This window comes from Drosophila ananassae, chromosome 2R, assembly GCF_017639315.1.
Source record: "Drosophila ananassae strain 14024-0371.13 chromosome 2R, ASM1763931v2, whole genome shotgun sequence".
Taxonomy (NCBI): domain Eukaryota; kingdom Metazoa; phylum Arthropoda; class Insecta; order Diptera; family Drosophilidae; genus Drosophila; species Drosophila ananassae.
In genome coordinates this window covers 3,658,271-3,683,492 of record NC_057928.1, presented here as the reverse complement: position 1 = coordinate 3,683,492, position 25,222 = coordinate 3,658,271, and the positions used below count along the sequence as shown (strand labels likewise).

Below are 25,222 nucleotides of genomic sequence, written 5' to 3'. Positions count from 1 at the left end.
ATACCTGGAGGGATACCAGTTCGACGTGATAACGGATCACATGGCGCTGAAGTGGTTAAACAACATAGAGAGCCCACTTGGAAGGATCGCGAGATGGGTTTTCGAGCTGCAGCAATACGACTACGTAATCAGCTATAGGAAAGGCAAGCTGAACGTAGTCGCGGATGCACTTTCCCGCCAGCCGATCGTGGAGAAGCTGAGGAGTGCCACAGCAACGGAAGACGCGGAATGCGTTTGGGTTGGCTCGCTGAAGAAGAAACTAAAAGAAAACCCACAGAAGTATCCGGAATACGTCGAGGAGGCTGGCCTGATTTACCGGCATGTTCCACACAGAGCCGGAAGCGAGGAAGTGGCTTCGTGGAAATTATGTGTGCCAATGTACATGAGGCAACAGGTGCTGAAGGAGAACCACGACGCACCAACAGCAGGACATTTAGGCGGAAGAAAAACAATTGCGAAGATAGCAGCAAGGTACTTCTGGCCAGGGATGCAGAGGGACGTGAGGAAATACGTCAGGAAATGCGAGACATGCCTGCGCTATAAACCGAGCCAGATGCAGGCCGCGGGGAAGATGTTAACACAGGTCCCAGAGGAGCCATGGGCGACGGTGTGTGCAGACTTCGTGGGACCGTTGCCGAGGTCCAAGCATGGGAACACCATGCTACTAGTGATGATCGATCGGTTCTCAAAATGGACAGAAATGGTCCCAATGCGGAAAGCCACAACAGAGACGCTGCAGAAGGCAGTTCGTGAAAGGATCATCGCCAGGTACGGGGTGCCAAAGGTAATGGTGACGGACAATGGTGTTCAATTCACCAGCCGGAGCTTCAAAAAATTCCTCGAGGAGCTCGGAGTTCGCCACCAGTTCACTGCACCATACACGCCTCAGGAAAACCCGACGGAAAGGGCAAACCGGACGGTGAAGACGATGATCGCCCAGTTTGCAGGAAAAGACCAAAGGACGTGGGACGAGCACTGGCCAGAATTGATGCTGGCGGTGAACTCGAGCGTGTCGGACTCCACGGGATACTCTCCGTGTTTCATCACCCAAGGCAGAGAGCTAAGAATGCCGAAAGCAATTTTCGACCAGGGGGCATTGGGGACAGGAGAAGCCCAAGCCACTCCCTCAGAAAATGCGGAAAAATTAAAAGAAGTGTTCGAGCTGGTGCGGAGAAACATGGAGCGCGCGGCGCAGGAGCAGGCTCGGCACTACAATCTGAGGAGGCGGGAGTGGAGCCCGAAGATCGGCGACATAGTGTGGGCGAAAGAACACCATCTATCTAAAGCGGCCGAAGGTTTTGCGGCGAAGCTAGCGCCGAGATACGACGGGCCATACGCAGTAACAAATTTCATTTCGCCGGTGATCGCCGTGCTACGTCACGGGATCACAAAGAAGGAGAGGAGAGCCCACATAAGCGAGCTAAAAGCCCAGGCGGAGGAATCGGCACCGAAGGCGTAGGATAGAAGTAAAAGGAGAGGGTACGATCACCAATAGACAAAAAAAACGCAAAGCACACATACAACCACGGATCTTGGACGGTCCATAAATGCACCACGAAATCATAGTTGATGAGTGACAAAAGAACCGCAAGAACGGATCTGTACCAGGCGGCGGGCCTATAAAAGGCAGCAGCGGACACGGGCCGGCCTTTTTATACAAGTATAACATGGAAGCTAAGAAGTCATCCCAGCCGTCATCCCACGCCTCGCCAGTCGTCTCGTCAGATGAGAGCGACCTGGAAATCCTCGACTTGCCAGGTTGGGACGTCCGGCGGCTCCAATCGACGAGGAGGGTCCTCCGGGTGATGGTCCGGGGGGCCAATGGAGTCACGGCGATCCCGGTGGGAAAGGCCAGGACGGAGGAGGAGGACCACCGGCCGAGCCTGAACCTACAGGCGATGAGAAGGAGACGGAGGAGGAGCCAGGACCAGCGGAAGGCGGGCGCTACCCTGGCGCTGGCAAGGGCCAGGACTAGGTTGGCGGAGGAGATGGCCCGAGAGGCGACCCACCGGTGGAGAACGGAAGCAGCGGCAGGGCGTGCCGCAATGCTCCAAAGAGCGGCGCGCCAAAGGTGCCGGCAGAACAGGGCCACCCGGCGGGGCCGTTGGGCCAGGAAGGAGGCGCAGGACGCGCGGATAAGGAGGATGACGGGGCCACGGGAATGGCCAAGCCGGAAGTGGCAGCCGGCGAGGCCACCCACCCCGCACCCGCAGGAGCGGAAGGAGGAGGAGACAGAGGAGGAGCCGTGGACGAGAGGTCCGTGGGTGTGGCCAGCCCCGAAGGTGAGGCCGGGGCTGGAGAGGCAAGTCTCCTGCCCGGAGAAGAGGCCACCGAGGCCGGTGCTCCAAAGGGCCGAGTCGACAGGAGATGGAGGAGCGGTGCCCGAGCAGAACTGGCCGCCGGAGCTAAAGAGGAAGGTGGAGGAAGAGGCCCGAAGGAGGAAAGGAAAGCCGGGCAGGTGGAGCACAGTCTGGCAGATTGGGCCAGAAACTTTCCGGGTGCGCGGCGGCCAGAACGGGATACGCGTCACCCGGAAGCTATAAAATAATAAAAAAAAAAAAAAAGAAAACAGAAAATAAAATATATATCACAAAACGAAACACTCAAGAAAAAAAAAGGGGGTAAGGGGAAGTCTAAAGGACACAAAAAAGTACATACATATTTAAAAAAAAAAAAAGGAATATACATAAAAAAAAAAAAAAAGGAAAAAAAAATGAATTTTCAAAAAAAAAAAAAAAAAATCAAAGGAAAATATATAAGAAAAATATTAAAAAAAAAAAAAGCAGAGAAAAATATATAAGAAAAATATTTAAAAAAAAGCAAAGAAAAAATATATAAGAAAAATATTTAAAAAAAAAAAAAGCAAAGAAAAAAATATATAAGAAAAATATTTAAATAAAAGATGGAAAAAATATTTAAAAAAAAAAAATATATAAAAAAAAAAAGGGAAACATATAAGAGTACATATATACAACTACATATACAAAAAAAAAAGAAAAAAAAAACGGTACTCGCAACAAAATAGGGATATGGAAGGGGAACGACCCTAAAGTCACCCGAAGAAGGGGGGAAGTGGATAAGGGTATCCACACACAAATATCCACACGCAAAAAAAAAAAAAAATCAAAAAAAAAACAACAGAAATTTTGCGAAACAACAACAAACATGAAGCTGGAACCACGAAGCTTCTGTCGTTCCCGAAGAAGGGGGGAAGTGTGAGGAGATTAGATCTCCCACACACCAAGACAGGTGGCAAGAGGGGCAACAGCGGGGGGGGGTGGACATGCAAGTCAGCACTGCAGCGTCGGACGGGCCAGCGCTGCGGTGTTTAGAGATACGGAAGGAGAGAAAGGTGTCAAGGGAGAAATGCGTCGAGCACAGACGGCATGCGGGGGCGGCAGACACAGACGGCATGCGGGGGCAGCAGCGGGGGCAAGAGGAACCAGCACGGCGTCGCGCACGGAAGAGGGCGAAAAGAGGAGTCACCGTGGAAAGTAACGGTCCCGGCCGGGCCTCCGCGGCCGCGCTCGAAGGTCATAGGAAGCAGCGGGGGCGGCGGGGAAAGAAGCGGCCGGCGAGTGCGCAGCTGTGTTTAGAAAATGCACAAGACATAGAAATGCATTTGGGATGTCCAGGGGGGGATCGCGGGGCATCGGGACGAAGTCCGATGACCGGCACAAAAATAATGCAGTTCGGAGGCCCAAGCGGGGCAATCGGGGGAGGGACCATAAAGAAAGCCCGCCGATAGAAAGACGGCGGGATTAGAGAAAGCTAACGGAGAAAGTGAAGGAGCGGAGGATTAACGGCAGGAAGTAGATTCGCAAGGATTAACGGGCGCCTCTGGCACTATATAAGGAGGGCCCATGGAGCGAATCGAGGCCGAGTCTTCTAGGGAAGCTGGAAGAGTGAGTGAAAGACCCCCCGTGGGTAAGTCTGGAATTCAAGTTGGAAAGCTTCCTTGAAGAGTTAGGAGTATAGGCTGAAGGACCCCCCGTGGGTAAGTCCGACAGTCCTTAGTGCGGGCTATTAAAGCGAGTGAGCGAGGATATACGAGAATAGCTTAAGGACCCCCTGTGGGTAAGTCCGGCGGCGGTACGCGCATCAAATCGAGCAAGGAGTCAGGGGGAAAGGATCAAGGATCCGCGGCAAAGCTGAGGCCCAGGGTAAAAGAGTCGGGTGGAGTTATTCCCGGACACGACAGGTATCCTGGTGTAGTGGCGGCAACAACGGATCAGCCTGGCGTACGCCTTGTCTGCTCCTGACCGTTCGATCCAGGTGTGATCCTGTAACGCGAGGGATAGCCAACCCGGGAACTCAAGCCCATTTGTGAAACCAGGCAGGGACACCCCGGGAAGTCAAAAGAATCCTGATCCAGGCGCTGGAGCGTATGCACAGCAAACCACCTGGAGTCAAAGGAGACGCGACGCCCAAACCTCTGGCCTACCACAGATCCTGCGGGGCGTATGCACGCAGGTGTTTGGAGGCGAGTGGCGAACGCGACCGGGGGCGTGTCCTGTAGGGTAGGAAGGCCCTTCGTGCCCTGATCCGGCCGCTAAGCAGCGAGGAGCGTATCCTGCCCGGCGTATGCCTGGGAGGTGAGCCACTCGGTCTGTTAACACGGATTAGGTGCCGGCCACGGCGAAAGGGCGAATCCAGGCAAGCCAAGGGTTCCGAGGTCCACGGCATCCCCAAACGGAGGAACAGCAGCAGTAGAGCAGAGACGACGAGGGAGCAGCGGCAGCAGCATAGCAGCGACGACGAGGGAGCAGCGGTAGCAGCATAGCAGCGACGACGAGGGAGCAGCGGCAACCGTAGCGCAGCGACGACGAGGGAGCAGCAGCGACGGACAGGTAGCGGCAGCAGAAGACATCAACAACACAGGCCCCGCACCCAGAGTCCGTGAGTCCGAACGAAGGGAACCGAGAGCCGTTTCGGCGCCAGGCACCAAGACCGCACGACCTGCCGGGCGCAAGCTTTGGGAGGGCGTGCGTATTGGCACCAACCCGGAGCGGGGATCGGGGATCGACGGGAGGACGAGCGGTCGGTCGGCTGAGCCAGACAGCCGGTGAGATTCCTTTTATTGCTTTGTAAACTATTTACAATAAAGGGGATTTATTTATAAAGAAGCTTTAACGTGTTATTTCTGGGCTCGGGCAATCACGTCGAAACTATAAATTCGGTGGAACGTACCCTCAAACTCTGTGAGCTAGCCGCGGCGTTTGTTGCGAGCAAAACATAGCTAAACAGTTCGTTACAGTATTAAATCGCCAGCCTAGATATTAAGGCGACATATTTATAGTCTTGACCACAACGCTCCCTCTCAGTAGGATGATATGTACGATTCTGATAATTTGACAAAAGCTGAAAACGTCCGAAATTGAAAATTGCAACCGAAAGCATTTTTACATTTTTTTGTGTAGTGACACATGTACACCTTATACATAACCACCAATTTTTCACTCATGTGTATTCCAGCTCACCAATAGTCCGATGTCCTATCTATGTATTGTATATTCTTTGCTTATAGTGTGCAAGACTTCCAAATATTGTCTTGTTGCGAGCCCTTTAACAAATCTCCCCCGGGGTCCCACGTAGTACCAAGAATTTTTTCTGGTTGATCGTGGAGCTGACCGAAATCAAGATCCTTTCTTCGCTTCGCTTCTTGGTCCCTTGGTCCCCTTAAGATGCCTTGAAGCTTTTAGCTTCAAGGATTTGGTGGGCAAAGGATCCAATTTCCAGTGGACTGTATGCTGGCCTTTTCGTCTATCGTATCCATGGCCCTTCTGGCTTGATGTTATCCTGGGTTGAGGGGTGCCTATAGAAAAGTTTAAAGAAGCCTCCAGCTCGTTTGCGTTCAATGGTATATTTCTGACGTGAGATACATTTCTTGTCAGAGTTCTGCCTCCTGACATAAGTTTGATTATGTTGTTATTTTTCTCGACAACCTCAAATTCGGTTTCCTGGAAGTTTGAAGTTATCTTATAAGGAAAAACTACATTTTTTAAAAGCACCTTATCCCCTACGTTAATTACGGTATACCTTGCTTCCCTTTTTTTAACTGCTTCTTCCTTTCCTCTTTGTTTCAAAATACAATCCCTGTCCCTTTCAGCAGAGTCTTTTCTTGGATGTCATCTGTGCATGGAACTTTGTCGCGGACAACCCTATTAAATATAAGTTGAGTCGGGACTACGCCAGTTATGCCAGGTGGAGTGTCGTTCTTTATGTTTACATGTTTACATTTCTGGATTTCTTCGTTAAGTTTTTTGAATATTTTGCGTTTGACCAGAGATCTATTCATATTTTCCACTTCTCCGTTAGCTTGGGGCCAATAGGGTGGAGTTTTGAATTGTTTTGAATTTGCAGTACTCTTCGAATCATTGACTTATGTACTGTCAGTTCTTAAATTTTTCGAATCGCGGGAATAGATCCGAGATAGTTTAAGCGAAGAGTAGAAGGAAGATATCACGAGGAAGAGTGTTGCACATATAGGGCTGTTAATATAAGCGATTTAAGATTGTTAGTGGAGCAAAGTGACAAAATGTGGTAGAGACCATTTTAGTCCGAACATAATACCCTGAATGAATCGTGTTGGGCTTATGTCGAACTACAATGGCTGAGGAGTAGAGGACGAAAGTTTCTAGTCCTTCTACTAGGAACGTTAAAATTTACGCGTGTTAGTAAATGCTGGCTGTCTACATAACACACACATCGTTCTGTTAATGATGGTAAGTTGATTAGTAAAAGTCTACTACGATAAGAGGGGAGGTAAAGATTTGCATCCCAATTAAGTCCCCTAAGAGCGAAAGCAGGAAGTTTTTTTGTACAGATTCTATGTGATCTTGGTGTACTCCGTATTGAGGACTCCAGACACACGATCAATACTCATGAATCGGGCGAACCAATGATGTAAATAACATTTTAGTTATGTACGAGTCATTAAATTGTTTTGATAATCTTTTAATAAAACCAAGCACACCCATAGCTTTATTAACCATGGTAGATATTTGTCAAAAAATACTACTATGAATTCATTATTTGGTGAGGGGCCCAATATGTCTAAAGCTACCCAAATCCACGGACCAGTCGGGAATGGGTCGGGAAACATTCAGAAGAAAGTCTCTGCAATGTTTTACTTATTTTTCTGCGTCACGGTCAATCAGCGGCCACCAAACTTTGGATCGCAGACGCCTTTTCATAGGAGACTCTCCCGGATGCCCTTCGTGAGCCAGCTCAAGCACTCAGTTTCGAAGCGATGTCGAGATCACGATGCGGTTACCTCGCAAAAGAAGGGCTCCTATAGCTGAAAACTTTGTTAAGGATCCAGGTTTCCATGAGTCGCACTCTAAATAGGACAGGACATCGATTATCTCCTCATCTTTTGTTGAATGATTGGCAATTTCCGAAGTGGTCATCGATTGGGGGATACTGTTTTCGATCACCCGTAGTAAAATCTTTCAATCGTCCAAACTAGAGCTAGACTTCCAATTATCTTAGCGGTTCCGTGTAATGAGTCAGGTCTGGAATGAATTTTCCAACGTATGTCAGCAACCCTAAACTTCGAGTTTCTTGTTAATTCCTTGTTAATTGGGTCTCGAAACCTTTGAATTAAATTGACTTTCTCTGGGTCCACTTCGATATTCTTATCCGATATGATATGTCCAAGGAACTTGAGTTTGTTTGTTTTCCAGGTGCATTTTTGTTCGTTCAGTAAGACCCCGTTTATTCGAATACTTTGCAGACCTCTCTTACTGTCTTGTCATTTTCTTCCTCGCTAGCTCCAAATTTGATGACATCGTCAATGTAATTCATGACGTTGGTAAAGGGTGCCAGAAGCAGTTCGAGATGACGTTGGACTATTCCGGAGCCGAGTTGATTCCGAACATTAACCGTTTGTACATAAAGAGTCCTTTTGGGGTTATGAACGTCGTAATTTCCCTGCTGGCTTCGTCGAGTTTTAGTTGATGATAGGCATCCTTTAGATCGAGGCGCGAAAAGAACTTTGCGTCTTTTAATTTGGTCATAAAAGATTCAAATGTCGGTAACGGGTAATTTTCCCGAATTCGTCGGCCCTTTTTGCTCGCCGCATATCAACATAAAACGTAACATCCCCGTTTTCCTTGAACGCCAGCACAATGGGAGAGATCCACGCGCCAGTAACCGCTTGGATAATGTCTCGACTTAAACCTTCTTCCAGATTGGCGGCTACTTTCTCTTTGAGTGTTACAGCAATCCTTCGGACTGACTGTTTAATAGGAATAACTTGGGGGTCAATCAATAGTTTCATTATAACCCTTGTACAAACGGTGGATCATTTCAACTTGATTGATATCTAGGCCTAGACAAAGAACGTTGAGTTTAATGACGGTTTCTCGGCCCAATAATGACTGGCGTCAATTTTTAATGACAAAAAATTTACCAATCACCTCCGCATTTGGCGCAGCTGATATCGGTGCATCAAAAACGCAAATTACTTCAAGTAATTGTTCAGATGCGTATCCACGTGAATGCGATCTAACGTTAAAAAGGGTCATATTCCGTGGTTAAGCTTCACCCAATCTTTTTGGCTAATCAGGTTAAATTTCCTATTAGGCAATTTATAAGTCCTTTTTCTCCGTCGCTGCATATCTTAAAACAATTCTCCCACGTTCTCTTCCGTTTGAACCAAGCGTGCCATCTTCCACGCATCGCCTCTTAAGATTTGCGTTTCCTGATTGAGAATACTGTTTTGTTCTGCATTTTCGTGCAAAATGACCTGTTAACATTTGTTACATTTTGTAACTCGCGCCGTGCAAGAGAAATCGTTACTCGCGTGACCCATTCGACCACATCTGGGAACTCAACATCCGCCTTTGCTTTCTAAGCCGTAATTTTGTTGATGGTATCGGTGTTGGTATGTTTTATTAGCATGGCTTCGGATTGTTCATTTATTTGCTCCTCAACCTACCAAGCGTCTATAACAGGGACTGCTCCATCTCTAATAGTTTCTTCTTCAAATATACCGGCGCCCACGAATTTATTATTTTGTCTTTTAGAAAAATCTCCTCGGTTTCCACCTTACATTCACCAAACGAACATATGCAGATTTGCAACCGTAAAATAAACTTCGAATAATACTCATTCTCAGGCGGTGCTAACTTTCGAAACAAATGCCTTTAAAATGTTGAATTTTGTCTGGACGAGAAGCATTAAGCTTCTCACCAAAATCTCGATGGTATCATTTCCCTGGGCTTCGTCATACTCCAAGAGTGCACCTAGTATCGAGAACGCAACACTCTGCAGTTGCACTCCACCCATGTAAAGGAGTTTAGTTCTCTTTATCTTGGGCGCCTTGATCTGTTCGGCCCCCTCTCTTTGTAAAGATTCCCCCGAGAATGATGGACTTTTGATACATGTTTAACACTGTTTATTTGTCTTGTAATTGGTGCTTCACACAGCCGATCTGCGCGCTTGCTTTTTCTCGACTGCCACGTCGTTCTTGTCCGTCGATCCCTTTACATTCGCTTTGGCAGCATCTCCGCTCTTGTTTGTGATGTCACCGCCCGTTGCCGGCTTCCACAATGATCAATGTATGGGGTCTACAGGCAGTACCTTCGGTGTCATCACTACTTTGAATCTCATGTTAATTATGATAGTTTATCAGCCATTCTTTTTAATATGAAATGAACCCATCTGAACAAGGCGATTCAGAATTTATTGCTTGGACCTATTGCTGGATGGATTACTTGTGCAACAAGAGCAACTGTTGAAGACACCGTGAATCGTGGTCTTGATTAGAGGTGGGCATGGGCTGAATTTTTCGACACAGCCCAACACGACACGACAGCCAAAAATTTTGCCAACACGGCCCAACACAAAAAATAATATTTACATTAAAAAATTTTTTTTTTCTCGAAATTTCTAGAAAATACAAAATTTTTAATGCTTCGTGTTTTGTCGTGTTTTGGAAGGTCGGCGCGAAAACGCACGCTCGCGTGTTAAATGTTAATTTTCAACACGAACACGCGTGGCCACGCGTGTTGCCGCGTGCCACGACGAAAACACGAGCCCATGCCCACCTCTAGTCTTGATCAACAAAATTTTGTCTCGATTTCTTTGTCGACGCCATGTATACTTATAACTGGCCTGTCCCTCCATTGGAATTACATTTGCGGCTTTTGTTACATAATTATTGAAATTCCGTAGCTTAATGGCATCGTCTCCCTAATTCCATACCTTCCATATATCTGATTAGTCTTTTTTAGTAACTTTTATGTTTTTATACCTGGTACTCGTTGAGTGTAAAGGTATATTGTGGGCGGGTGAATGTATGTAACAGGAAGAAGGAATCATCACCGATCCTATATAGTATATGGAAATTTTCTAGGGTCGCGATAGTGCGTTTTTTCGCATTCAACACAAAAATAAGAGAAAAAACAGATTGCACTTTATTAGCCAAACGCTTAATCCAAATGATAGCGTTCAGCAAGCAGTATTTTTAGTTTTGAGCCCCCTACCGCCCCATAAAATGGCGATAATTATTAATGTATCGCCACTTCAGGAAACTATTTAAAAACTAATTTGATGCCAAGCTACTTCCATAGATAATTTATATCAACCAAATCGGCCAATTTTTACAGGAGTTATAGACATATGTATGTATACATCTGACCAGATACTCAAATAAAAACGGGCAGATCCATGGAGATAGCCATCCATAAGATCAGCACAATCGCCCTGAAACCGCTTAGTGACAAGGAAAAAGCGCTTTTCTAGACATCGAAGTACTGATGCACTGACGGAACAGATTTTGGTTAACAGGACTATCGAGCGACACTATGGGGAGCGTCTATTTAGAAATTCGTTTGCAGAGTCACTTCCCAAGGTATACTCTTCCCCCTTCTTTAGAAAGTGTCTGTTAAGGGGTTAGGTGGGTTTCTGTTTTCAATAATTTTTTTTATTAGGAATTTGGGAAAAAAGTTAAACAGTCAGCGATTGAGACGTCATTTCCCATGACCCCTTGGAAAAAATTTTCTTTTGCGTTGACAGCACAATTCCTGACAGAATCATCTGAAATAAAACAAGAAAGGAAAGCTAACTTCGGCCGGAGCCGAAGTTTATATACCCTTGCAGTTGAGTCGCAGTCCGCTAGGTAACGCCACGCATCTTATATTATTAGATATATAGCGGATCGTATATAGTTGGCCGATCCTTATGAAATTTGGCATATCGAATTATTTTGCCCAAAGAGGAATCCATTGAAACTCCCATCCTTCTAACTTGAAAAACAACGAAGTTATAGCATTTCCGATCGAACAGTTATATGGCAGCTATAGGATATAGTCGACCGATCGCTGCCGTTCCGACTTATATACTGCCTGCAAAGGAAAGAAGGGTGTGTGCAACATTTCAACTCGATAGCTTTAAAACTGAGAGAATAGTTTGGATAGAACGGACAGACGTAGAAACGGATAAACGGACATGCTCATATTGACTCAGGAGGTCAAATATATATAATCAAGGGTATAATCCTGATCAAGAATATATATACAAAGGTATAAAAATATATACGTATATAAGAATATATATTAATTGGAATTAATTGGATTCCGAAATTAATTGGAATTCAAAGCTGAAATTGTCTCCAGATGTTTTTAAATTTATTTCCAACCAAATTAGCGAAAACAAATTTTCGTTTTTTTTCATTCCAAAGGAAGGAGTTGACCTCCTTAATACAAGTATAATAGGTAGAGCCAACCTTTCGAGAGGCTGTAGAGCAGTGATGCGCCAAATTCACACATGTAAATATTTAAATGTGTGCGTAAGCAGCGAAAAACGTAACATTTGATTCTTATGCTTGGGCTCTCAAGGCTGAATGATCTCTCACTTACTAAGTCTTTAGTCTTTACACTTCCAGATCACTGTAGTATTTTCCACGCGGAAGTCATCGCCATTATGGAAGCACTCAAGTGAAATCTTCTCAGACAGTCAGGCAGCACTCAGGGAACTTGAACTCTAGGACTGCAAGCTAAAGTTGCATGATATCCGCCTCATATAAGTACAAGAACACAGGAACCACGAGTGAAATGGCGTCGCTGACGAACTAGCAAGGGCGAAGAAATAGCATAAATTATTTGGATCTAACAGCCCAAAGGAAAAATCTCTATATTTGCAGTAATTTGGAGCAACACGCTAAGGCTAGCCCACTTGGAAAGGAATTCCGCTAGTGACCTGGAATGACGGAATAGCACGCAGAGAAAAGTCGACTAGAAAGGAGAACTACTGGTGATCCTGAATTTACCGACTTACCGACTTGGTAAGGAGACCGGCAAGTGTACAGACTTCTTTCTTTTGGGATTTCATTGAACAAAGTATACAGCTATAGAATATAGTCGGCCGATCCTTATGAAATTTTATACATAAGATATTTTGGTCAAATATAACATGTGTGGAAAGTACCAACTTCAAAAACACCAAAGTTATGGCATTTCCGATCAGTTATATGGCAGCTATAGGATATAGTCAACCGATCACGACCGTTCCGACTTATATACTGCCTGCAAACAAAAGAAGGATGTGTGCAACGTTTCAACTCGATAGCTTTAAAACTGAGACTAGTTTGCGTAGAAACTTCAGACGTTCAGACGGACATGCTCATATCGACTTAGGAGGTGATCCTGATCAACAATATATATACTGTATAGGGTCGGAGATGTCTCCTTCACTGCGTTGCACACTTTTGATCAAAATTATAATACCCAAGGGTATAAAAAAATTAACTTAGTTTTAGGGCTAAAAATTAAAATATGGTAATTTTTACGCCCAAAGCTGAAGCTCCAAGTTCCTATGAAAATTATAATGATTGAACCATGTCAGTCAGATTTTTATAACATCATTTTGAAATTTAATTTTAAACGATATTGAAGAACGAACAACAAAATTGTTAAATAACAAATTTGTAATCAAAACGCCTTATTGAATGCATCCCTAGAATTAAAGCTGTTTCCGCTTCTTGACGTGTTTTTTATTCGGTCCTTTTTATCTGCATTTTTAAAAATTCTATTCCGGACAATCTAACTTCATACCGTGATATTAGACATATAAACATTTATAAATTCTATATTATTTTCTATTAACCTTAGCTACTAACTTTAACTTTAAATACTTCTGCTCTTAAAGTAATTGATCCTAGGAAATCGTTATTTTTATCCTGCTGCTTAAGAGGAAGTAAATTAATTTCTAGCTCAATATTTTAAAATCTCTCTTATTCAAATATAGGGAACTAAATTGAGCTTAAGTATTGTATTTATTGTAAAGTATTTAAATTTTTGTTTTGGGCACACGATTGTTCACGAATATCTACAATAAGGTTGTCAAAAAAGTCTTGCGGTATTTTTATTGAATTTTCAATTGTTCATCAAATTGGTTACAATAATGCGATTCAAGTCAAATATGCGACGATTTGTTCGATGACGCGTTCCCAACGAGATGCCAACTTCATAATACCCCTCTCATAGAAGCTTGCTTTCCTATTGGCAAAAAACTCGGAGAGTAAATTTTCACATGACTCTCTTGTGGCCAACTTCAGACTACCAAGCGCGTTCGCCAGAACCGAACAGACAGAAACAGGTGGTAATGATTTGGTGCGAGATCCGGACTATACGGAGGATGTAAAAGAACCTCCCACTACTGTTTGCGCCTTACGTTATCGTAAGTGACCCACTTTTCATCGCCAGTCACCATACTCTTCATAAACGGGTCGATTTTGTTGCGATTTAGAAGCGATTCGCATGCGTCGATACGGTCAAAGATGTTTCTTTGCGTCAATTCATGAGACACCCATACATCGAGCTTCTTAGTGACTCAAAGCTTCTTTAAATGGTTTATAACGGTTTGATGACTCATACCCAGCTCTTGACCGATGCTACGGCTGCTACTATGCCGGTCTCGACCAATTCAGCGATTTTATCGCAATTTTCGACGACAGGCCTTCCGGAGCGTGGCGCATCTTCGACCATCTTTACACCAGAACGAAAACGTTGAAACCATCGTTGTGCGGGGGAAATGGAAACTGTATCGGGTCCATAAACTGCACAAATTTTATTGGCGGCTTGAGATGCATTTTTGCCTTTATCGTAGTAGTACTGTAAAATATGCCATATTTTCTCTTTATTTTGCTCCATGATTGCGACACTATAACTCACGAACGACTTAAAAGAAAAGACAATCAACCAAACACGTGTTAGCGCGTGAAATGAGCTTTCCAAAAATGTGTAGTATGACCTGATACGACGAATAAAACAAGAACTTCGCGCTTTCAGCGCCAAATAGCGAAAATACCGCAAGACTTTTTTGACAACATAATATATATCACGAATATATATTATATCTACCTAGTTATAGAATTCCAATTCACAAGTTCACCTCATCTCGTCGCGGATGGCGAGTCAATTTCAGGTGCCGTGGACGGTTTTAGCGGCACCGAGTTTGCAACTGATGGAGCCTCTGGTAATATATGCGTACAGGTACAGGTTGATCAGGCTGGCAAACTGTTCCCCATTGCATGTTTCCTGTGTTTGCGAGGAGACTGGATTTTTTAATTCAGAAGGACGAGAACAAGAGAAGAGTCCACGTTCCCGCCACCTTACGTTCATCGCGAAAATTCCATAGCAATCTTTATCTATTCGGGGAAGTAAGGTCTAGTCAATGATATGAATCAAGTTTGAGTGCCTTTTTTGCCTGGGTGTGACGTTTTGAACCGAGTAGCATTACCGTGTAGCCGTAGGGAGTAGCCGTACTTAGGAGACTTATATCTTCAATCAAATTGGACCACTTTTTCTCTAGCAATCTGTTGCATTACACATTGGTAGATTAATATTCCGCAGTAATGAATAAACCAACTTTCAAATACATCCCGATGGTATACCGCCGGTTCCAAAAAAATTTTAAAGTTCAATTGCATATTCACCTCGTTTCATAACCGTGTTAATTGATTAATTAATACGATTGTTTGGGTGCAGTTCCTAAACTGCATTTTATAGCTAGAAACGGCACACATTATTTCAGCTAAAGGACGTATTCGTATGCGCTGTATAAGATTTAAAAATACAGGATCACCAGATATACGGCACTGTCTTAATTGTTCGCAGACTTATATATTCGTGTCATGCTTGAGAAAGTTTTCCTACATAGATTGGTTGTACAATTGATTGCCAACTGCACCTCTCCCAACACATCCTGCCAAGACTGTGTTCCCGTTTCAACCGCCGTTAACATATTCTTCAACGTGCTCATAGTTTGCTCCACTTGGCCATTAGCTCGACTTGCACCAGTGGCTATCAAATGCAATTTTATTTTTTGATCTGAACCAAATTGACTGAACTTTGCGCCTGTAAAACACCTTCCCTGGTCAGCTATTGTTCGGTTTGGTACTCCAAACAATGAAACGGCAGATTGAACGGCCTTTATACAACTCTCACTGTCTAATTTAAGACTATGACTAAGATAGACATATTTGGTAAACGCGTCTATCTGAACAATAACATACTCCTTCTGATCACTCTTGCCACTTAATTTTCCTGTGATATCGATGTGGATAGTGTGCCAAGGAATAGTGACTTTTGGTATTGGATGTAATTTTGAACGTATTTTTCCTGAAGTGGATTTTGACATTTTGCAAGTGATGCAGTTGTCGACAAATTTTTTTACTAATTTTGACATATTGTCAAACCAGTAGAAATCGTAAGTTTTATCTAATGTCTTTTCGAAACCTAAATGCATTATGGACTCATGCACTTGATTTATGACAGACCATCTGAAAGCTCGTGGCACCACTGGTAAGCAACGTGTTCTCCCATTTTTTTGTATCTTTCGATGAAGAACTTCTACCTTTAATACATAGGTTTTCGCAATATCTTCAGGCAGAGAAGAGTTTTTAAAATGTTTAACAATTTCGACTATGTCCACATCTGGACGTTGTTCAGCAATAAGCCAGTTGCTTGAAATTTCAGCTAAATTTACTCTTTTCTCTTCGACTATTTTTGCGGTTGTAGTAGACTTTTTTGAAAGGGGATTTCTCGATAAAAAGTCAACGTGTGCCATCCTTTTCCCTCCTCTATACTGAATATCGAATGTGAATTGCTGCAAATAACCCCACCAACGCTGTGCTCTGGGGGTTAAATCTCGTTTATTTCTCGCCGCCTTAAGCGAGTTGCAGTCAGTATAAACTACAAAGCTCCTGCCCAGCAAATAATGTCGAAAATGCTTAATGGCGTTCACGACAGCTAAGGTTTCCAACTCGTAAGAGTGATATCTTGATTCTGCCGGTGAAATAGTTTTGCTATAGTATTCTATTACCTGGGGTTTGTTATTAATTTTGTGTAATAAAATTGCACCGTAGCCACTGCAACTGGCGTCTTGTTGCAATTCGATTGGATAATAAGGGTCAAAAATAACAAGGACTGGTTTGTCGGTAAGGGTGGCAATGACCTTTTTCCGATCTGTTCATGCTCTGTTTTCCAAATAAATTTGTTTTTATCAGCAGTTAAGAAATATAACGGTTTCATTAATTGTGAAAATCCCTTAATAAACTGTCGGAAATAGGATGCTAGCCCAATAAATTGTCTAAGTGAAGTGACTGACTGTGGAGGCGGAAGAGCAGTCAACGCTACAACTTTCTGTGGGTTTGGACGAATCTCACCCGCACTTATATTGTAACCCAAATATTGAACCGATGTTTTCATGAATGAGCACTTTGTAAGATTGAATGAAAACCCAGCCTTTTTCAAAACATCTAGAACAATCTGTAATCTTTCTAGCGCCTCGCATTTTGTTGAGGCGGCTATCATGATATCATCCATATAGACGATGACAAAGGAATTTGCTAGATCCCCTAGCGCCTTTATGACTAATCGTTGAAAAACAGAAGGTGCGTTTTTGAGCCCAAATGGCATGGACAGGAACTCGTATTGACCATCCGGAGTCACAAACGCCGTGTACTCGATAGAATCTGAATGCAAAGGAATTTGGTAATATCCGCTGGCCATGTCTAGAAATGTAGAGTAATTAACTCCCCCAAGCCTATTGATTTGATCTTGTATAAGTGGTAAGGGGTATTTATCAGCGACCGTATTTGAATTCAGCTCTCTAAAGTCAACACAAAGTCTGTCCATACCATTTTTTTTCTTCACTAACAATATAGGGCTTGCATAAGGTGAGCAGCTTGGTCTAATTATATTGCATTTTCGCAGTTCATTAATTTTGTCCCTAACCAAATCTCGCTCGCATGGACTTAAACGATATGGCCTTCTCTGTACGGTTTTTGTTGGATCAATCAACCTAATTTTCATTTCGCCAATTCTGACTTTAGTACTTGGGATCCCAGTTATAAATGAATTTGAGTACTTTGCCAACAGTGAATGTAGTTTTATTTTATCTTGTCCCTCAAGCTCAGTATCAATATCGGCTGGCTCATTGCCGGTACACAAATTAACTACTTTGGTCTTTGAGATCCTAAATTGGTTTGATGAAATGACAATATCAAGACCCTGATTTAATATCTCACGGCCAATTACAATGTCGTTCTACATATCATCATCGCCTACAACGTGAAACAAAATTTCGATACAATAATCGTCAATTTTTACATTGCTTAATATTTGTACAGTACTACATATTCCATAGCTGCCGATACCTTTTAACATAACAATATTATTGAATCTTTTACCAGAAAATTTGGTACTTAGCTTTTCTTTTATCAACGAGCATTCCGATCCCGAATCGAAGGTGATTTTGAAAATTTGGCCTCTATGGTTCAGACATCCCTTTGGTACTGCAACACTGCACTGTTCCACTCGCTTCTCCCGATTGAATGCCTTGTTCCTGTCAGCTTCCTTCTTTGTACATTGGGTGGATATGTGACCCAATTCTTCGCACTTGTAGCAAGTTAAATTTGATTTTCCACGGTGATGAACATCATGCCTGCCATGTTGGGTTTTATCAGTGGCGAATTGATTCTGTTGTTTCCTGAATCTGCATTCAGCCATTTTATGGCCCACTTTTCCGCAGAAATGGCACTCTATCGGTGATTGTTTTTGCGTTTAGAATAAGTTTCAGCCTGATGCTCCATAGCGCCGCTTTTCCTTTTAATAAAAGTGAATGCTTTTAATTCGGACTGTAGATCGACTCTGGTTCGAACATTTGATGTGAAACTTAAACGCTGCAATCGGTGATCGAAGCTTGCCAGCAGCGCAAAGGTCACAGACACAGCAATCTCTTCGTTATCCATTTGGCGCCATTTCGTCGTTAGTTCGGTAACCATGCGACTTGCATGAACAGCCAGACTCTCGCCATCAGTCGGTCGATTTGATAGCATATTAAGAAACATAGCGGCTGGTGTTTCTATAGTGTCGAAGCGTTGTATAAACAATTCTTTAAACTCGGGCCAAGTAATTTCAGCATAGCACACTTGCGAAAGCCATTGCGAAGCACTCCCTTCTAAAGCCGAACTCAAGGCCATAACCAATGCAATGCTTCTTAATGTGTTTTCTTGTAAAATCACTTCCACCGTTGTGCACCACGATGATGCGTTGGCGCCTGGTTTGTCTGGGTTGAATTTGGGTAGTTGCACAGTTTTGTTCTGCCCTGCATCTGGTACAGTTGTTGTCCATCTATCCATTGTCCATCTAGTGCTGAAGGCTGGTGGCCAGATCCCACTTCTGATGTCGAATCATGATCGTTGTTGTTGTTGTTGTTTTCTTCCACCGTGGCGCATCGAGTTTCAGCCTTGTACACACTTCCAGTTCTGGTACGCAACTGGCTGCGTCTCGTTCTCTACCTACTGTGCATACTACCAAACCTCGATCGCCTCGCTACAACGGTAAAGCTACAACATCCCAGCAACGGTCGCCTGCCAACGGTTGCCTGGCAACCACACACTCACAGCGCAAGAGGCTGATGCAATATCATCACTCTGGTGAAATACCCGAAAATGTGTATTCGCACACACACACACATACATTCGCAACCACGCAGCTTCAATGCGCCGACATATATTTAATTGATTTGAAACAAGGCCTGTAAACGACATGCAATACTAATGGAAAAGTTCCAATTCGTCAGCAACTTCAACAGAAAAATCAACTTCTCACTTGTTTCAGAAAAACTTTAAGTTCTAATAACTAAATTGAACTAAATAACTTACCATGCAACAAGCTGGAATTCGAACAGTTCCAGGCCAATTATAGTACAAAAAACAAAGCTTATAGCTTAGTTTTTGAATGATATCCGGTCCATAATTTGCATCATCTCGTAAAACTATAAAGTGAGTGGGGGTGACTGTCCCTTGTCGAACCATTTGCGACACCAGAAAAAAATCAAACATATGTGCTCTTGTTATGTGCATATCAACAACCGTTCCTGGGCATGGATTTTCAAAGCGATTATTATTTTCCTAAAAAAAAAACAATAGGAAATGAAAAAAATGTTTCCATAATTCATTTCAACAATAAGAACAAGAAAACTAGAAATAAAAGCTATATTCGCCGCATCCGAAGTTATTATACTTTTGTTTTAATTTTTGTTTCAGAAAGTTTACTAAGTCTTCTTGTTGTGGGAAAGCATGCATCTTCGGACGCATCAGCTTTAAGGCAAGGATTAAAATCTTAGCAAATACCAGAGGAAAATTAAGAGAGTTGTGATTTTGCATAGAGCTCTGATTTGCTTGACGGTAGATTGAGGTTAATAATTTTTGAAATTCGACAGTAAAGTATATTGCTAAAAAATAAAGTTAAAAATAAACTATCAGGTTAACATTCTTTTTCAAGATATAGTGATTTCATATTATTTAATTTGATGTTATTTGGCTATTTTTGTTATATTGCTATTTATTATTAAATATTTTCCTTTGGAAACTAGCAATAAGTTATCTGATCTTAAATTTATAACGTATCGAGATTGTTTGGATGAATGATGAGTTTCAAGCGGAGCCGAAGTGGATATAAACTTTGCAGTTTACCAACAGCTGATATTATTATGATATATATCGGATCGTATATAGTTGTCCGATCCTTATGAGAATGTCAACATTAAATCAATTTTCTAATAAAAATGTTAGAAACAGCCCCAAGCTTCTTTACAAATATCGTTCGATCGTATCGTACCGATCGTTCAGATATATGGCAGGTATAGGATATAGTCGGCCGATCCTTGTGAAATTTGCCAGATCGGATTGTCCAAAATGGAATCTGTACCAAGTCCCATCTTTCTAACTTAAAAAACACCAAAGTTATGCCAATTCCGATCGTTCTTTGGCAACTACAGGATATAGTCTACTGATCCTCATGACATTTTCTACAAAAGATAATTTGGCCAAATATAACATGTGTGAAAAGTCCCAACTCTCTAACTTAAAACAAAACACCAAATTTATGGCATCTCCAAACAATCAGTTATATGGCAGCTATAGGATGCAGTCGACCGATCTCGACCGTTCCGACTTATATATATACGGCTTGCAAACAAAAGAAGGATGTGTGTAAATTTTCAACTCGATAGCCTTAAAACTGAGAGACTAGTTTTCGTAGAAACAGACGGACAGGCTCATATCGACTCAGTAGGTGATCCTGATCAAGAATATATATACTGTATACACACTTTTGACCAAAATTATAATACCCTCTACAAGGGTATAAAAATCATCAAAGCAATTTTGACACTCTGTCCAACCTTTCAAACAAAGGCTAAAGGCCTCTTCATTTCTTTATTACCACCTTCATATCAGATTATTAATAGTTAATGTCCTAAATTATATTCTATAGTTCTTTCTTTTCTTTCCCTAATATAGGCTTTAGTAAAACCTTTACTAAAACCGAAAGTACGAAGGGGCGAAGTCTCCTTAGCGAAGGGAAGGAGGAGTCATAATCTTGGTAGACTTTAATTTTTTTAAGAGATAAAATCACAAGAGTTTGGTTACGTAAAATTTGTTTGCAACAAAATTATTTTTCCGATCAATCATCATATATGTATTACCTTTTCATTAAAAGTATACCGCAAACGTCCGTACCGCCAACATACTCACATCACTTTTGCTTTATTTAATATGTTTCAAATCTTAATGTTGTATACAAAAAGTTATGTGAATTTTTTTATAAAATGAATGTAAAATTAATGTAGAAGATTAAGTTTTGAATTGTATTGAAGTCTAGTATAAGTTAGCATAGGGCGGAGCGGGAGCGCAAGAAAAGCTCACTTGCGCTCTCCTGTGAATTCGCCCCGCTTCGCCGCAATAGATAAGCTAGGCTTAAGTGATTTGTTGAATATAATCGCATTTATAAAGTGGAAGCGAGTGCACGTAATTTTCGTTATTTTCGTAGTTGCATTATTTAAATTTTTACAGCCACCTTTTTCTTTCGCTATTTAGTGAAGAGATAAAATAATCTAAGTGAACATTTTGGCGCCCCCGGGTGGACTTGGTTTACTATAATTTATAAATAAAGCAACAAGTGACAGTGACACAAAAAATACATTGAAAAAAAAAATAAAAAGTTGCTCGCGACGGTAGTGATGTGAACATTTAAAAAACAATAAACAAAAGAAACAAATTAAAGTTCGCGTCGCGAAACAGCATTTTTATCAACTGGAGTCATCGTCGTCCCCATGTCCTGCACCTTCATCGACTGTCTTAGGGAAGTAGCCGCAGGATTAAAGGATCCAAAATCAGAAGTGCAGGTATTTGTGCAAAAAATTGAAAGTCGAGAAAAGGCAAAATAATATTCGTCTTGTGCTGGAATATTGTATACTTTAAAAATAGTAGAGCTAAAGTGAATAATAAAGTTATTAATAAATTTTATTAAATATTGCCAATACATATGAACAATTTCCTTTGGACAAAAATAAAGACGCATAAATTATTCCAAAATCACTGACGCCCCCTACCCCTCGTTTTCGATATTGTAAATATTTGCCAATAAAATAGATAAAGTGCAGCAAAAAAAAAAAATTATTTTATATATTTGTGCATAAATAATTGGTACATACAAATAGATGCAGCGGTGAACTTATCGTTTTCGCCTCCCTCTGTTATCCGCTGCTGTATGTATGCACGTATATGCAATTTTGGCGCCTTTTGTTCAACGAAACGCCAAGTGACGCGATACCCTACAATTTGGTTCGGTATATTGTTTTCGGTATCACTGGCGAACAAATATTTAAGTTCTCAGTGCCTCGACTATATTTTATTCGACTATTTATCCAATTAATTAATTAATTATTGTTTTCGTTGGTTGAAAATTATTTATTTATTATTATCTTATTATAAACAAGAAAGGAAAGCTAACTTCGGGCGGAGCCGAAGTTGATATACCCTTGCAGTTCAGTCGCAGTCCGCTAGGTGGCGCCACGCATCTTATATTATTAGATATGTAGCGGATCGTATATAGTCGGCCGATCCTTACGAAAATTGGCAGATCAGATTGTTTTTCCCAAAATAGAATCTGTACCAAATCCCATCTTTCTAACTTAAAAAACACCAAAGTTATGCCAATTTCGATCGTTGTATGACAGCTATAGGATATAGTCGGCCGATCCTTATGAAATTTTGTACATAAGATATTTTGGTCAAACATAACTTGTGTGGAAAGTCCCAACTCTCTAACTTAAAAAACACTAAAGTTATGGCATTTCCGATCAATCAGTTATATGGCAGCTATAGGATATAGTCGACCGATCCCGGCCGTTCCGACTTATATACTGCCTGCAACAGAAAGAAGGGTGTGTGCAAAGTTTCAACTCGATAGCTTTAAAACTGAGAGACTAGTTTGCGTAGAAACAGACAGACGGACAGACGGACAGACGGACATGCTCATATCGACTCAGGAGGTGATCCTGATCAAGAATATATATACTTTATAGGGTCGGAGATGTCTCCTTCACTGCGTTGCACACTTTTGACCAAAATTATAATACCCTCTGCAAGGGTATAAAAATAAAAAATTACAATCCACAGAATTACTTTAAAATAAACATTGTAAATAAAAATAATTTCGTAAATTTATTAATTATTATTGTTTTCGTTGTTTGTACCGAAATTAAAATTAAAATTTATTTAATTTTATATACATATTAAAATTTATTTATTTATTCAATTTTAAATAATTTTTAAATGTTTAAATTGCAACGAATTCGCTTCTTATTAGAAAATAAATAATTGTAGAATGGAGACTAATAAACCCAACATTAATTTCACGACCCTTCATGATTTAAAAAGAAGATTAAATGTTAAAGTAAAAAGCATTTGCCGGTTAGAGGAACGTTTGGAAGGTGGATCACTTCCTCTGGTAAAGATGAGAAAATTTCTAAAGCAAATGAGTTGCAAGACCAGATCGAGTAAATAGTCGATGATTTCGGAGCCGAGTTGGAAGAATTAGGAATAACTACCAAGGCAAGGATTATATCCTTATGTAATGCCTTGAATTCAGCTGAAGACTCCCGTCCAGCTACTGCAATTTCTGCAGCCCACTCTCGAGCTCGACTTCCTAGTTTGGCATTGCCAAAATTCAGTTGAAATTATTCGGATTTCAAAAATTTCATAAGTCTTTTCAAAACATTAGTTGACAAAGATGTGAACATTCCAGTTATCGAGAAATTTAATCATTTAATTTCTTGCCTCTCTGGTGAAGCTTTAGGAACTATCAAGGCATTCCAAGTCACCGAGAGTAATTACGACAAAGCTATCGCTAGTCTAAAAAGAGTTTATGATAACGAATGTCTCATCTTTGCGAACCAAATACGTCAACTGTTCAGCCTTCCGAAAATTTCCCAGCCGTCTGCGTCGTCGTTGAGGGGTCTCATCGACACTGTGTCATCAATTTATGGATCACTATTATCCATAGGAGATGATACTAAAATTGCAAACTCAATGATTATCCATTTAGTTCGAGTAGAGTGGATCCAGTGACCAAGCAAAAATGGGAAAAGTCACTGGATTATGAGGAATTGCCGCTGTGGTCCGATTTCGAAAAAATACTAAATTGTAGATACCAGAATCTGTCCGCTGAAGAGACTGGCAAACCAAAACAAGATAAAACTGGGTTCAGCAAGCAACTAAATAGAACTTCGTTGGCTTGTTCATCTCCCAACGCCAAATCAGCTTGCAGTTATTGTAACGCTAACAATCATTTTTTGGCTCAGTGTAGTCCGTTCGCTCGCCTTGCTGTAATGCAAAGGTTTGAGTTTGTTAAGTCAGCTATCTGCAACTGTTTCTATATTCAAAACGTATCTATTGCAGGTTCAGCTTGTTTAGTAAAGCTTTATCTACAGTTGTAGATAGCCATGACTTTTTGAAAATATGAGATTAAAAACTCCAATTTAATTGAAGAAAATATTGTTGAACCGCCTATATTAAATTCAATAAAATTATTTCGAGTTTTTCCTTAAATCCAAAATTAAAACATGGTATGATCTACTGATTTCAATAAGGAAATAAAAATCTTCCATAGAAAAATGTTTGGGGAAAAATCATAGAAGAGAAAAAATTAACGTAGAAAATCTGAGATTTCAACTTTTGATGAGTATTCCAAAGATATGGTAACTGCTAGATACCATTTTTTAATTTTAGTTGGTACACATACATTTAAAAAATGAAATGTACTGGAAACAATGATGGTCATAGCCATTACACGGCCTACATAATTCAATATATGGTAAAATTTGATAAATTTCTTCTCTTACGTGTACCGCGGAAACGGTGGGTGATAGAACCTATGTTTGTTCTGGACTTTGGTTCAGGGGAGCCTAAAGATTATGGAGCAGGTAAAATTATGCGTGGAGGAAAAAAAAAGTTGGAAATTGTCGGCCTATGTTATTGAAATTTTATTAATTTTTAATAAATTGATTATTTAAATTTTTGGTCTTTGCGTTGAAGTCTTGTAATAAGACAATCTCGTCTTCCCAGCCTACCATCCACTGCTGGCTTTGTGAAAACGTTTTACACGCTAAGTGTGCCGAGTTCACGGCCTCAGTTTCGGATGCAATCTCACGTAAAATGAGATCGTTCATGAGGCAGATTAAAAGCGGATTCAAGGAGTTGATTAGTGGTTTTCGTAAAATCAATGACCAACTCTGTGCGGTCGATACACAGTTTATTAGTCTTCAGTAGTAGTTACTAAACGAGTCTCCAAAGCGTAAAAAGCGTAATAAACTATGCAGCCACTTATATCTCTGGCCACCCCAAGGGCCGGACCTGAGAGAA

At 41.6% G+C, this 25,222-nt stretch overlaps 2 protein-coding genes across 4 annotated transcripts in view; both read right to left on the bottom strand.

Annotated features, from left to right (window-relative positions):
• LOC6502733 (protein argonaute-3) overlaps positions 1-25,222 on the bottom strand; it is a 162,132-nt gene that overhangs the window by 6,415 nt on the left and 130,495 nt on the right. For all 3 annotated transcript variants that reach the window (XM_032453904.2, XM_032453905.2, XM_032453906.2), the window contains one exon: positions 19,178-19,426. In XM_032453904.2, the coding sequence (XP_032309795.1) occupies positions 19,178-19,426 (249 nt within the window). The remainder of the gene's footprint in view (positions 1-19,177; positions 19,427-25,222) is intronic.
• LOC123257173 lies at positions 17,377-18,778 on the bottom strand. The gene has a single exon (XM_044715133.1). The coding sequence runs from the start codon at positions 18,650-18,652 to the stop codon at positions 18,053-18,055; it is 600 nt and encodes a 199-aa protein (XP_044571068.1). The 5' UTR covers positions 18,653-18,778; the 3' UTR covers positions 17,377-18,052.

Excerpts from the sequence above, each read along its gene's own strand:
- LOC123257173 (XM_044715133.1), bottom strand. The coding sequence starts at position 18,652 with ATGGATAGATGGACAACAACTGTACCAGATGCAGGGCAGAACAAAACT.